General features: G+C 37.8%; 1 protein-coding gene across 2 annotated transcripts in view; it reads left to right on the top strand.

Moving 5' to 3' along the window:
- GABBR2 (gamma-aminobutyric acid type B receptor subunit 2) overlaps nucleotides 1-16,531 on the top strand; it is a 683,104-nt gene that overhangs the window by 605,397 nt on the left and 61,176 nt on the right. For both annotated transcript variants that reach the window (XM_075212899.1, XM_075212900.1), the window contains exon 14: nucleotides 14,445-14,555. In XM_075212899.1, coding sequence (XP_075069000.1) covers nucleotides 14,445-14,555 — 111 coding nt within the window. The remainder of the gene's footprint in view (nucleotides 1-14,444; nucleotides 14,556-16,531) is intronic.

The raw sequence follows: 16,531 nt of genomic DNA, 5'->3' as shown, positions 1-16,531 counted from the left end.
TCCACATGGTACCACATTCAAATAACAGCAAGATAAATCAGAAAACAAATGCAATCAATGTAACAGAAATACTACATACTACAAAATATCAACAACAGATCTATGATCAAAAGATCAAGAGTAAATCAAATATGATTTACATCAATGATAGGCAACCTGATACAGTTCATAAGCCGTATAGGCAGCCCTCCCACTCTTGGCTCTTCAAGCCTTTAACACATTTAATCAAACAAAGAGACACCTATTTGTAATAACATATCAGCTGACATTTTAAACAAGTGTTGCAAGTTGTAACAAAAAAATTTGACAATCATGAATGAAGGAGCTGGGAGCTGCAAATGGAGGCTTGGAGAGTCAAGAGTTGCCCATCACTGATGTACATTGTGTTACTACATGTTCCAAAATGGCTTAAAATATTTTATTGATAATGTCTTACTAAGTATAAGATTTTTTTTTTGTAACATTAAAAACTTAAACTCAGGAAAGGTAATATTATCATATCCCAGAACTGCATAAACACTTGGCAATAAATATCTAACACTATTATGTGGATTGAGCTGGTCCTTGTTACAGTGCTCCCATTAAGAATAATGATGGTGCTAAAAGCATACACTGTGCACAGAATATAAGACTAATTAGCAGTATTGCTGCAGTTAAGACTACAGCTTTATTTTTACAGACTAAAGATGAGTATACCACTGGGGCTGCTGTTGCAGTGCAGTGGGTTACATTATAATGTGTTGTGAAGTAGTTCTATTATTTTGTGGAACAGCTATAACAAGGCAAACATTAAATGTTCTCATAATTTTATCTCATAGGAAAGACTGGATATAAAGTAGAAAAGAGATTACAGTTAAAGTAAGTTCTATACATATGGTTTTATTGTAAATGCACTCATGTGCCTCGAATTGTGTCACAAGATTTAATAGGAGAGGACACATATAAAGGGGTGTTCCATGGTTTACTGAGGAAACATAACCTCTATCTTCTGTACTTTCAATGGGATACCTTTTCTACATTCCAAGCATATTTAATGTTGGTGCATGCATTTATTAGTGCGGAAATACCCATGTAATAAAAATATTTATACTAAAAAATCCAGTTAGTAGTGCAGTAGTTTAAAATCACCTTTTACTGTTCCCACCCTGCAAATTTTTGTCCTGATTCTGTGAAAGTTGACACTTCCAAAAACTGAAATTTGGACATCCACCAGGAATTTGCCATCTCCCCTTCTGCATCCTGAGTTGGCACTTGTACTTTGCTGTTCCCCATTGTGCTACTGTAACTGGAGGCTCACTGTAGGAGTAAGCATGCTCACTGACATGGTAAAAGGATGGGAGCAGCAGAGGAAATAGTCAGAGCCGTAACTAGGGTGGTGCGGGCGGTGCCGTCGCCCAGGGCGGAAGCCCAAGGGGGCGCAGCAGCCGCCCGCTACCTAGCCCTATCTTCTGCCTTTTACCTCCGCAGTGGAACGCATGTGCGTTCCACTAACAGGAAGTCGACATTTGGAACGCAAACTTGTGTTCCAAATGCCGAACTTCCTGTCAGTGGAACGCACATACGCACATAGTCAGTGAGGAACAAACCCCAACCACCTAGCTCCTCCCATCGGAGAATGTTACATTTTGTGTCTTAAATAATCCTCTGCCTTGGCAGCAAGTCTATGCATCGCCCATAAAAACAGCTGCATTTGCTTAAAACCAGTTGCATGACATCACAAAACAGAATGTGCTTCACCCTTTTCCAGTTTCATAAATGACATTTAGATAGTTTGGGCTTTATACAATCATATAACTTATAGGAAATATAAGACTGTTCAGATTACTTTTACTACAAAATAATAAAAATATTTACTTTAAGGTAACAGATAACAAATAGATCAGGTTCTAGTGAGAAAACATACAGCACATAAAGATATTGTGTGTCAAAATATATATATATAAACCTATATAAACCTTGTAGTGGGCCAAGAGGCAGTGAGAGCCTTATCCCTGCTGTCCCTGGAATGGTCCTAACTGATGAGGTTCTCACTTCACAATGTAGCCAGTAACCAGCCCTATCTACTCTACTATGTCTTTTGTAGTAATTCAGGAAATTAACAAGGATGAAAAATCAAGTCATTTACAACAAAATACAACAGCTGAGTGATAAAGAAATACATAACTTTGCAAAATATATAGGTACATGTAACAAATCATTGCACTTTGGGGCCAACGGCTAATATCGGTAATGCCCTGGCTTCTATTATGCAGGGTAACAGTCTGCTGGTATGGATTAGAGATGCTCCCTGACCCCCGTGAACTGGTTTTGGTTTTTGTTTTGGATCTGGATTAGCTTCATGTTTTGGTATTGATTTTGGTTTTGGCAAAACCATCCTCGTGTGTTTTGGTTTTGGCATTGAATCTGTATTTTTTTAGAAAAATATGCTAAAATCACATAATTTTGCTCTTTTTTTATCCTACATTATTATTAACCTCAATAACACTAATTTCAAGTCCTTTGCAGTCAATTTTGACCACATAACAGGTCACAATATTATTTTCATACACTTTCAGACAAATACTGCAGTGACCTGGCTGGATGCTAAGCGACAGAGCAATGACTCAAACACACGGCAGTTCCTAGCACATCTAGGACACATTGGCACACAGCTGTGGCAGAAAAGAAAAGTTGTGCAAGATGAATTGTCCTTCGGTCCTCCCACTCACCCTTATGTTGGATCTTAAAAAGGACATGCACACTTTAACAAACCAAGCACTTCAGCCACAAAAGTGCCACTCCTTGTAACTGAAGTGCTTGGTTCATTTGGGCAACCACAAAACAAGGTAACAATGGGCTTAAGGCACCTAAGGTAACAGTGCTGTTAATAAACTCTACTGTGGCAAGATGTTGTTGTCATCATGCTCAGCCTCATCCTCACCCTCATCAGTGTGTACATCATCCTCACACATTTTTAATTCATCACCGCTGGAATCCACCATTACAGAAGTCTCAGTATTTTGATATAATTGGCGGGAAAGGCCTTCCTTGTGGAACTTGAAGTTCATTTTTATGAACATCATCTTTTCCACATTTTGAGGAAGTAGCCTCCTACGCCGATCGCTGACAAGGTTCCCGGATGTGCTGAAAACTCTTTCCAAGTACACACTGGAAGGTGGGCAGCTTAGGCAGTGCAAAAGAGAGTTGGTACATGGGTCTCCAAATTCCCTTTTTTTCCTCCCAGTATGTAAAGGGACTGTCTGATGTGTCTATTTCTATGCTGTCGTGAATATAATCCTCCACCATCCTTTGGATGCTGACAGTTGGATCAGGTGGAGTTACGGCAGAGGTGTCAAGATTTTTTATCAATTCTTTTAGCCCAGACCAGATGTCAAAATTTGGTGCAGAGTCAACTGCATCATCCCTGGGTCTAGCAGCAGTTGAGTGAGAAGCTGAAGGAGGAGACGCCGTCCTGGCACGTAACACTTGAGCTGTCATCTTGCTCACCAGGAGCTCGTTGCATCTATTCAGATCTGGGTCAGTTGGAAACAAAGAGAAGACATAGCTCTGAAACTGAGGATCAAGCACAGTCGCCAAAATGTAGTTATCCGATTTCAAGATTTTGATCTTGGATCCTGGTGAAGCGAATAAAGTACTTGATCTACAAGTCCGACATACTTAGCGTAATTTCTTTGTTTAATCTCCTCCTTCAGTTTCTCAAGCCGCTTTTCCAAAAGTCTAATTAGGGGAATCACTTGACTCAAGCTGGCAGTGTCTGAACTCACTTCACAGGTGACTACTTCGAATGGTTTTAGCACCTTGCACAAAACGGAAAGTATTCTCCACTGTGCTTGAGTAAAATACATCCCCCCTCATTTCCCAATGTCATGGCTTGTGGAGTAAGCGTTGATGGCTTTTCACTGTTCCTCCATCCGTAGAAGCATATACAGTGTGGAATTTCACCTTGTCACCACCTCTTGCTTCAGTTGGTGGCAGGGCAAATTTAAATTGCTCTCGTTGCTGCTGCTATCTGCTACACCCTGTTGCAGAATGCCTGAAATGTCCAGATGTTTTATGGGCCACAGACAGCATCTCCTGCGTGTCCCTGTTATTTTTTAAAAAGCTCTGCACCACCAAGTTTATTGTGTGAGCAAAACAGGAAATGTGATGGAATTCACCCAGCTGTAATGCTCTCACAATATTGGTGGCGTTATCAGAAATTACATATCCTGAGGAGAGTCCAAGCGGGATAAGCCATGTTGCAATGTCCTCCCTTAGTTTTTGTAACAGATTGTCAGCTGTATGCCTCTTAGTGAAGCCGAAGATGCACCAAGTAGCCTGCCTCTGACAAATGTGACGTACTTGGGAACATGCTGCTGCTGTTCCTGCTGGTGAAGGCAAATCACCAACCCAGTGGGCTGTCACAGTCATATAACCTTTAGTTTACCTAGTTCTGCTTGTCCACATATCTGTGGTTAAGTGTACGGTCGTAGAATGGCATTTTGTAGCCCAATAAATACATTTTTACAAACTTTCTGGTAGAGGTGAGGAGTAGCTTTTCTACTGAAATGGTGTCGTTATAGATTTTAGTAATGGGAACACAAGACCTTAAGTAACTGTCTAAAACCAGCTGCATTAATAGTGGATATTGGACGCAGATCTAATACTAGCATAGTCCCCATGGCATCTGTGATCCGCATTACGACAGGGTGACAGCTTTCATACTTACTTCCTCTTGCAAAGGATTGTTTAACAGTCAATTGTTGTAAACTACTAGTAGTCTTCTTCTTGGTCTGCTTCTGGGATGAAGATTCACCCTCAACAGCAACAGCAGCAGCAGCAGTGGGACTAATGCTCAAGAACTCTTCTGAGGAATCCAGGATAGTGGAGTCATCTAGCCTTAGCAACTTGGATGCAGGACTAACTCTGATCGCTACTGAGAATATTGATGAGGACGGTGTTGTGGGTGTAGATTGCAGGCATCGGGATGTAGGTAAGAGAACGGTCCTAGCTGATGTTGTTATTTTTTTAGCATAAGTTTCTGATTTTACCAACAGCTTGCCATGAATTCGCTTCAACTAGCATAACATGGATGAGGTTCCTAGATGTTTAAGGTCCCTACCTCGACTGTGGCTTTACATACGCTACAAATGGCTAGCTAACTTTTGTCAGGATTTGGGGAAAATAATTCCACACATAAGAAGTGGATTTTTTTGGTCTTATGTCCAGGCATGAAAATGGCCTTCTTCTTAATACGTGCCAGAAAGCTTCCACCGGTGCAGGACTTACACAAACAACATCGTCCTTATCAACATCCTCATTAGCGCCCTTGTCGGCTACACAAATATGCCCCTCATCCTGTTGCAAGTCCAAAGTGGCATCCTCAATTGGTCGGCTACACTCGGCCTGTTCAGGCACACATCTGCAGAAATGCTGAAAGGGGCCTTCTTTATGGGTTCACTATCAGAATGGTCACGATTACACATAGCACTCGTGGATGGACTCTCCTCAGAGATTTGTGTCATTTCTGAATCCGAACATACATTTTCCTCTAATGCCTTACTGTTTTCTTCCAGCTCGGCTTTTACACGTAAATGTATTTGGACACCACTTTTGGAGTCCAAATGACAAGGTCTTGCTTGGTCACGACTTACCTTACAAGTAGATGCCTCAGTTCCAATTGCAGAATTCGCACTCATAGAGAAAGGCGAAGGCCTCATTCTTTCTTTGCCACTGCGTGTGTAGAAAGGCATGTTGGCATTTTTTTTTTTTGTAGATAACTTTGCCTGGATTACAGGTATTTTTTTCTTGACCAAGGTAAAAGGTGTTTATTTTACATTTTTGTTTGCCTGACTTAAAAACACTATGCACTTTTACATAAGCATTACCAAATGACGTAGAAGGATTACTATCATCATGACTGGTGCCAGCAGCTGCTTGGTGCTCCTGCTCTACTGTTTACTGCTGTGAATCCATTTTGATAACACCGTACACTTTGACTGCAAATTCAGAAGAAAAGCCTGCAAGGACTAGTATTTGTCTTTCAACAATGACACTTAGCTATGAGCACTCCTCTTTGTGTGCAACCTATAAAACACCGTATAATTTGACTGCAATTTCAGAAGAAAAGCCTTCCAGGTCTAGCATTTGTATTTCAGCAATGATAATTAGCAATGGAGCTCTCCTCTTTGTGTGTTACCTATATAACACAGTAGAATGTGACTGCAGATTTACAGTTTTACACCAAGCCTGCCATCCCAAGTATTTGTATTTCAGCAATGATAATTAGCAATGGAGCTCTCCTCTTTGTGTGTTATCTATATAACACAGTAGAATGTAACTGCAGATTTACAGTTTGCACCAAGCCTACAACCCAAGTATTTGTATTTCAGCAATGATAATTAGCAATGGAGCAATGGAGCTCTCAAAAATGTCACTGTAGATTTTGTTGAACAATGCTACCCCCTCCTCTTTCTATACTATCTAGCTTGCTGCCCAATGGCGCTAGATCACCGTGGAGAACGGTACTTATAGAATTCCAAACTTGCGAGATCTGAGATCTGACGTAACGATGATGTTTTGCATCGTTTACAATTCCGAAAAAAAGCTATATGCTAAGTTCGGGTGTGTTCGGTTCTCGGGGAACGGAGCCTGAGCATCTCTAGAATGAATATGACCTTGACTCCCACTTCTTAGGTATAATTTTAACATTTGAAACTGGGAGTAGGTCTCCTCTGCATTTATTTTACGGTTGGTAAAAGGGAAAGAACTTATATAAAAGAACAGTCCAATATAAATGCTTCACCTATACCAAGTTTCATGGATAATCAGTTCTGAAAAAAAAATCCCTTCATTTATTATTTGTTTATTTCAAAATAGGCTTAACGGATCTCACTTAAAATTTCCTAAAAATGTAATCTTCCCAGTATTTCTCAGCGACCAGTATTCAAGAAGATTTGTTATAATATTTAAAAGTTATAAACATCTGAAAATATTTGGTTATAACAGAAGGCTCAGCTGATCCTTAAATATACAGATGGTGTACATGTTGAAAGCTTTCCAACATTTGATTATTTATACATCGATCAGCCACAGCATTAATGTCAACTGCCTAATATGGTGTAGGTTCCTCTTGTACTGCCAAAAGACCTCTGAAGGTGTCCTGTGGTACCACTAAGACATTAGCAGCAGATCCTTTGAGTCCTAAGTTGCGAGGAGAGGACTCCATAACTCTGACTTGCTTTTCCAGCACATCCCACAGATGATTTATCAGATTGAGATCTGGGGAATTTGGAGGCCAAGTCACTACCTTGAACTCTTTGTCATGGTCATCAAACTATTCCTGAACATTTTTTCAGTGTGGCAGGGCACATTATAGAGCTGAAAGAGGCCACGGCCATCAGAGGATACAGTTGCCATGGAGGCATGTACTTGGCCTGCAACAATGTTTAGGTAGGTGGTATATGTCAAAGTAACTGCTACATAAATGTCAGGACCCAAGGTTTCCCAGAAGAACATTGCCCAGAGCATCACACTGCCTCCGCCAGCTTGCCCTCTTCCCATAGTGCATCCTGGTGTCACCTCTTCACCAGGTAAATCATGCACACGCACCGGGCTGCCACATGATTTAAAATAATATGTGATTTATCAGACCAGACCACCTTCTTTCATTGCTCCATGGTCCAGTTCTGGTGCTCACATGCCGATTGTAGGGGATTTCAGCGGTGGACAGGGGTCAGGATGGGCACTCTGTTCAGTCTGCGACTAAGCAGCTTGCGGTGATACACTGTGTGTTCTGATACCTTTCTGTTACAGCCATCATTAACTTCAGCAATTTGTGCAACAGTATCTCTTCTGTGGGATTGTACCAGAGGGGCTAGCCCTCGCTCCCCATACACATCAATCAGCCTTGTGAGCCCATGACCCTGTTGACAGTTCACTGGTTGTCCTTCCTTGGATAACTTTTGGTAGGTTCTAACCACTGCATACTGGGAACACCCCACAAGACCTGCTGTTTTGGAAATTCTCTGGTCCAGTCATCTAGCCATCACAATTTGGTCGCTCAAATCCTTACACTTGTATGTTTTTCCTCCTTCCACATATTAACTTCAAGAACTGACTGTTCACTTGCTGCATAATATATCCCACCCATTGACAGGTGCCATTGTAATGAGATAATCTATTTTATTCACTTCACCTGTCATGGTTTTGATGTTGTGGCTGATGTATGTATGTATGGTGTTTTCTCTATAATAGTCTTTCTCTTTTGAGATTCAAGTTTACATAGTATTTTCTATGTATTGTCTTTTTATAGTCCAATGTTTGGAATAGTCTGCTTTGCCAGATCATCTAAATCATCTATCTTGATGTGAATTCAATATATTCAAGACTATGGCTCAGTTGTCTTTATAATCCCCCACAGAGTGTTTATGCTGTGCTTTTGTGCAGTCCTGATATCGAGTGGGCTCATTAAATCTCCTTGTGAATTCATCACTGTCTCCATGTCCTCCCCAAGAATTAATTCACCATTGGTCTCCTGCAGTTGTACTCAGCACCTGCAGGCATGTACAACACTAATTACATAATAATATTTATGGCAGTATATATAATCAACAAATGCAGCAGATTGTTAACATGCAAAAAAACACAGACATTTGTAGTTGGCTCATTATTGACATTATTTTACAAAAAAAAAAAATAACATACTAACCTAACCATGAATACATAACAACAAATTTAGGACCAGTTGACCTATTTTAATTAAATATATTGTTCGAAAATAAACAGGGATCTAAATAAATAAATAAGAGACATTGAAAACGCTATTATAATAGTAGCAATGCAATTGAAATACAGAAGTGCTAGTTCCTCTAGGCTGATTAATTGACAGTGAAGCTTAAAATGGAAGTAGAATGGTTTAATATTTTCATAAAATGTTTTGTTTTCTTTGCATAAATGGTAATATTTTATTATTGTTTCTATAAAGCAGAGATACCAGTAGTAATACTGAGGCTTACTACAGACTAATCAAGCCATATTTAGCTGTGGGCACACTCCCAATAGAGTAGGCCACTCCCCTTTTGCCCTCAAGAATTCAAGCCTGTTCCAAGCAAATTGTGACTATAACTATGGTTATAAGCACCGACTCCAATCAGAGCAAAACATGGACAGTTCAAAGACATGCAATCTAAGTTATAGTAAGGGCCAACCACCAAGAGGGGAGCCTGGGAGACAAAAAAGGAAGTGGGTGTACCAGGGAAGCCCCAATATCCAAGGGCCAATTGCTTTAAATATTGAAGGGTATCAAGTTCTATAAAAACAATAAAACAAATACACATTGTATAATATATATTTACAATATAATACAGAAAAACTCTGCAATGTGCCTACCGATCACCAGTAAGTTTGAGGGTCAATTCAGCTAGTGTTTGCTATCCACTCAGTAAAGTAAAGTCTTTGTGAGTTTGATATGCTCATTGTAACAGCGGGTTTTGGTTTATATTCAGAAGTCATGGACAGACAATGGCATATTACTTTGCCACTATGGCATGTTTATGATGGATACCCAACTTCAAGAATATCCTACAATATGAATCTTTGTAATACAAATAGCAGTCCGCAACATGTTATAAACTCAATATTTAGTGCAATGGGAAAAATCTAGATATAACACAGAATATATAGCGTGATTTTCAAATCAGAAAAACAAGTCACTGCACCCATTGATCGTTTCAATCACTTAAGATTTTCAGCAGGGGTCAGAGTAACAAGAGAATGCATGTATATATAAATATATATACACACATGGGGTGGGTAAAGATGATCACTCAGGGCAATAAGTAGTGATTAGCATTGACCTTCCTTTTCAAGGAAAGAACTACACCAAAACTCTACAAGGAAAATACCATTCTACAGCATTATGGAATCACCAGAACCCTTCACTGTTGAAAACAATCTTTAGAGTTCTTTAGGTTTGTGCCACACGTGTACTCATCCATTTGTCAAGCATTTAGTGAAAGATGATTCCTATCACCTTAATCCACTGCTCAGTAGTCCATTGTCTGTGCTTTTTGCACCACTAAACTCACAAATGTGCTTTGCCAGAAGGGATGAGCAGTTTGAACTATGATATCTTGTTCTACAGAGATCTCGACTAGCCATTTCTAGTTTCACAGGTTTACATTTGCAGCTAATCACCTGTTTTGCCTTGCTTTTAAAATGAATGAAAACACATATCTGCCCCTTGCTGTTGATTTTTTTTCCATGGAGTTTCAGGCTAACATACTCTTAGACACCATTGCTTGGGAAACATTAGCAAATTGAGTTATCTTGATCACTAAAAGTTCCTGCAAAATGCACCCCAACAGTCAACCTAAATCACAATGTCTGCTCTTGTACCCATGCTAATCATAATTAGTAAACAACCATGACAGTCCGGAATTTTTATACATGATATATCATTTTTATTTTTTTTAACTTGTGTTCTGGGAGCTGTTAAGAGTCATGAGTCCCAACACTACCTAAAGCTCAAAATGTCCAAAGCAGAGAGCTTATTATCTGCCCTCCTCCCAGAGTCACCACCTGACCTCAAATCTCCCTCACTGTCAATAACACCACAATTTCCTCAGTCTCCCAAGCCCGCTGCCTTGATGTCACACTTGACTCTGCCCTCTGTTTTATTCCTCACATCCAGACTCTCTTCCAGTTGTGTGGTCTCCACCTTAAAAACATTGCCAGAATACACCCTTTTTTTATTCAACATGCTACCAAAACTCCTATCTATTCTCTCATCATCTCACATCTTGACTATTGCAAACTCCTGCTATCTGGCATTCCTGACACCCATATAGCCACACTTCAATCCATCCTAAAATGCTGCTGCAAGACTGATCTTCCTCTCTCACCACTCCACATCTGCTGCACTATTTTGCAAATCCCTACACTGGCTCCCTGTGTCTTCCAGAATCAAATTCAAATTACTCACCCTTAACTACAAAGCCCTCAACAACACCCCTACATACATCTCAAATCTCATATCAAAATACTTTCCGTCCCGCCCTCCTAGATCTACCTCTGACCTGCGCCTTGTCTCATCTCTTTTAACCACCTCTCACTCCCGCCTACAAGACTTCTCCCGTGCTGCTCCTCATTTTTGGAATTCCCTACCACGCTCAATCAGACTTTCCCACAGCCTTCAAATCTTTAGATGCTCTTTGAAAACCCATTTCTTTTTTAGAGGTGACCTTATGCCCAATGATACTACTCACACTAATGTCACTAATTTACAACTGTCTCAATCTGCACTCTGAGCCATGCTCGCTCCTCCTAAGGTCTTTCATACCCTTTGTTTTCATATCTGTATTTATTTTGTCTACCTTGCATGACCCTGTTTTATGTAGGTACTGTTTTCCTTACTGTACGGTGCTGCGGAGCACTGGGGAACATTGCAAATTTATAGTAATAATAATAATAATAATAATAATGAGTCATGCTGCAAATACATATTGATAAATATCTGTGTTGAACATCACCAGTGGTGGTCTGCTTATTCACCTGTTCAGCCCATGACTCCAGATACATTTTGAGATTCACCTACTTTTCTTCCTAAAGTATAATAACTAATATGGTATGTGCACATTCAGCATTGTCATTATTTGCAGAACACATAATAACTGTCTCTGGTATATAATATTGCCCATATAAAATAAAAGTCATCTTTATATACCTGAAGAGTATTTAAAGCAATAGACATAACTAGAATTTCTGCAAGAAAAATATGAAGGAAGATTAAGTCCTTCTGTGCTTGAGGATCAGAAGAACATTTAAGCATCTTGCCAGACCCTTAAGCTCTAAAGAGATTAGTAATAGGTAACTGAAAATAGTTTGCCAGAAATTAAATACTTGCTGTCATATCATCATTTAGTGAAATGTATTATATGCTTGGAAGGCGTAGCTCTTTCCATATAATATCATTCTGCACAAGGGCAGTGTTTTAGGAAATAATAAATGTCTAAATTGTGATTAAGTAAATAATACGCTGTTGACCATATTCTAACAGAATAAAAAAATAAGAACATACTTACCGTATATTTTGTTGCGAAGTATGTGTCCTTCCTTCGATGCTTAAATGCAATTCAAACTGTGTCCCCTGATGGGAATTCACTTACTAGTCGTAACAATATGTGAGCCTTATTGTGGTGCTATTGCTCCTCTTTTAATCAGTGACAATTTTGTTACATCGCTGTAAAATCCCATTGTAAAGGAAGGTAATTACCATTGATTAAAGGAGTAGCTATAGCACCATAATAAGTCTCACATCATCATTATCAGCAGCTATTTATATAGCACCACTAATTCATATTGTTACGACTAGTGAGTGAATTCCCATCAGTTGACACAGGTTTAAGAAATTAATTGATGAACTATACACAATACCGATGTCACTTTATTTCACGTCTATATGAGAACATAGATATCGTAACAGTATTATGCTATGTTATATATATTTACTTTTTATGTGACCAATATTATTTGAAAACTTCGGGAGTGTGAATCGCATAAAAGCACTGGAGGAAGGACACATACTTTACAACAAAATAAAAGTATGTTATTATTTATTTATTATGTTAGAATACAGACAATAGCACTGGAATCTCTACCATATTATTTACATATTGATTTATTTTACAACTTGTGTGATTCTTATTGAGTGGGAAGAGGCGATTGATAGGAGCGCAGTCGAGTGCTTATTATAATTATTTTCATTTGTGATTAAGGTCATACATTTAAGAGTTTTTTCCCTGTATATATTTATTCTATTTTATTAATTATAGCATATCTCTAAAAGAAAAGAGAGAATTACTAGGTTACATTTTTTGTTTCTATTAGTTTACTATGAATGTTAACACATTTAAATTTCTAATTGCAAGACTAAACAGTTTATTCATGACTAAAGATGCTTGAACTGGTCAAACGTTGTAAAATTTGAATGTTTTTTGGTATTTTATTTTTCTAATTTTATATCAATTTAAAAAAAATGGGCTAAATTTGAGGAAGAGCAACAGGTTTGACCATGTTCAAGTTGATTAGCACATGGTCAAGTTAAATTTGAAACATTTTGGCATTGTTTTCATTGAGACAGTTTTCGATATTCAATTAAAAAATATGTTAAAATACATTTTTTATTCGTTAAAAAATATTATTCAAAAAGCCAAACTACTGTGTATATTCTCAGCTTTTGACCTGTTTCAGATGCCACCAGGCAACTGCCCTAAAAATGTAGAAGTAGCTTGAGCTGCCTACAATGGAGTGTGGAGATTTTGTTGTCCTTTAGCATGTATGGCCAGCTTAACTTACCTTATAATGGGTACCAGCAAACAATAAACAATATTAACTGCTAGTAATTACTGTTAAAAATTAGCAAAACAATTTTCTTGGTCTTCTTTCACAATTAATTGGAGTGTATTTCATAATTAATCTGAGGGTTTGCTTCAGCAATTAGGGATTTGTCTGGTTATAACCATTAATAGTAATGGTAGAATGTCAGTTTGTATCTCTCATAGGAATTAAAGTTGGAAAAAGTTAGCATCAGGTTAAGCAATATTTATTTACTGATGTGTTTTGATGGGCATCCTGGAGGGCACTACTGTAAGTAATGGACATCCTGGAGTGCATTATTGCAACTGATGATCAACCTGATGGAAACTACAATAATAGATGGGCTGTTGGTAGGGATCAATCAACTGAGCTTCCAGGTGGGCATTAATGTATATAATTGGCAACCTAGTGATTGATCACACTGGAAGTGTCATTGCAAATGTTATTCCAATATTGGTAGCTATGACAAGCACTAACAATGTTTATATTTTTTGATTTTCCATAAAACCCTAACCATGGTGTCTTTGATAATGCCAACTAGCTAGATAATAGCTAAAACATTTTAAAACCATCCATTTGAGTCATAGGCAGGTTCCACTTACAGTGCCGGTAGTGTTATATCTTCAACCCATAGTTATATCTTTAGTCCATAACCTTTATTTGTGTAATGGATAAATCTTACAGTGGGAGTTCCATTGTTGGTAGAGAATGATGTCAAGAAAAGTGCTTATTATATTGCACAGGGGTGAGCATATAAATAAGCAGGTGTTTCTGGTAACAAGTTTTAGAGGGCAGCCAAATGTATGGAATGAATTGCAAAAACAATAATATAGTCAATTCTAACTTCTTGGTAGTGTTAATAATGGAGTTTTAAAGTAAAATGTAAGTCTTGCTGGTATATCAAATGATATTAAAACAAATGTACTTATATTCTATAGTGTATACTACACTGAGAGAAATGTTTATATCAGTATATATGGCATGACAGAGGTGCCATTTCAATTGCCACTTTTGGAAGCAGTTCACTATTTTTAAAAAATAGAAATCTATATTTAAATCTCTGAATTGTTTAATTATTTTTTTTCCAGCCGGATCCTGCAGGGAGAGACATTGCAATTCTTCCTTTTTTGGAGCACTGTGAGAACACTCACATGACAATCTGGCTTGGAATTGTCTATGCCTACAAAGGGCTTCTTATGGTAAGTGAGACTTCTATATATAGTTGACATTGATCCATGTGCAAAATCAACATTTGTCCCTTGATGAGTTGACTAAGTACACACATATATGAAATGTGTGTACAGATAACTGTAGGTTTACATGTCTTATGAGGTGTTCATTTCAATATATTGCTTTTGGGACCATACATGCTGAAAACTACAGCCTAAATAATGCTAAGCACAGCAATAGCTTTTCTGACCACATCTCTATTGGTACCTTGGGTCACATTGTTTCTTATCATTATTTTGATTAGGTTTTTTTTAATTAGTTTACTTCTCTAGAGGTACACCACAGTCTGAGAGAGCAGGGGGGGGGTCAGAGTGTGTAAAAAAAAGAGAGTCTCACCTATGATTTATACAGCAAAGCATCAGTGCCTGTCTGAGATTCCCTTTCTCCCAATTAGTTTGGACCAAAGAGATTAAATCTGTAATGTGCCTGGTGTGTGTGATCAGTGGTTTGGCTTCAGAATAAAACCTGTCTGATGTTTCATTTAGAAGAGTCCAAGATGCTACTGAAAAGTTTGAAATTAATATCCAAAATACAATTAGGTATGCATATTTTTTTGCTTGGTGTGTCATTGCTCCTCAGATACAAAATGCATGGGCCCTAAACAATCCTTAAACTCTCTGCACAGCAGAACTTTGGTTCTTTATGCTAGGTGTAATATAAATTGCCTTTTTTATATAGTATTAACACAAGCAAGACTCAGAACAAAGCTTTTGAGTAAAGTATCTTCTTAATAGGGCATAATAGTAAAAGTAGAATATCCCTGCAATCAGTAAATTGTATATTGGCGTCCCAATGACAACCTACAAAACGGACATTGGTATATAACTTATAAAGTATACTGTATTGTATGTGTGCCACAAACAATTAATAGAGGACTATTATTGATTATGCAAATACCATAAGGATCAGGCTGACCATTTCTTGTCATTATTATAACATGAAAGGACTATTTGCTATATCTAGGATATCAGTTGAGCAGCTGTTTGCCAAATTGTCAGGTTTTGTAGCAACACTCACTAATTGTAACCTATGCCCAGGTCACGTTTTTAGATCAGAATTCTTAAAATCTGTCTTTAATATTCTTATTACCACATCCCTAATATCTTGCAATTTCTTATCATTTTTTCAGTGTTTGTTCTAATAGCATATGATGAAGTTAATATTTTAAGGTCATTATTTAATATAAAATATAATTATTATGGCCATGTCATATTGATGGTTATAATGTATTATAATGTCTAGGGTGCCTCATCTAGAGTTACGAGTAACTCAGTCTAGATGGTGCAATTTTGTATTTTGGCGAAACCATGTTACACTACAACGAGGCAAATTTAAAATGTAAAGATAGTAGGGAGTGGGAGCATTCTACAGTAACTTTCAACCACTGTGTAAAAATAAAGCTGTACATGATGATGCTACATATAAAAGCAGCAGTATTTTTTTACAAATGCAAAAAAAAATTACACTTTAACATGGTTGGCCTGATTCATTAAGAAAAGTAAGGCAAAAAAGGATTACATTTTCTCCTGGACAAAACCATGTTACACATTAAGGGGTGCATATTTGTTTATTATTTTGCACATACGTTATATACTGGCTGTTTTTTCATGTAGCACACAAATACTTGATAGCTTTATTTGTACACTGAAATTTAAAGTTGAGTTAGAACATGTTCTTTCCCAATTATAAATCGGCCATAACATTTTAAATTTACCCCGCCCCCCCTCCAATACAACATATTTTATCAAGGTGTAAAGTTACTAATTTTTTTTGCTTTACTTTCTTTAATGAATCAGGTCCGCTTTGTCCAGTTGTATATTCGTTGTATTTTTTACTATCCCTAAATGAGGCCCAAATGTGTAATTTCATTTGATTGATATCAATATAATCATGACATTCCCTATCAGCTTAGAAGGTTTATCTACCTCTATATTATGCTATTCTC

Source organism: Mixophyes fleayi, chromosome 5, assembly GCF_038048845.1.
Source record: "Mixophyes fleayi isolate aMixFle1 chromosome 5, aMixFle1.hap1, whole genome shotgun sequence".
NCBI classification, from domain to species: domain Eukaryota; kingdom Metazoa; phylum Chordata; class Amphibia; order Anura; family Limnodynastidae; genus Mixophyes; species Mixophyes fleayi.
The sequence above is the reverse complement of the archived record's forward strand: the minus strand, read 5'-3'. Positions and strand labels throughout refer to the sequence as shown.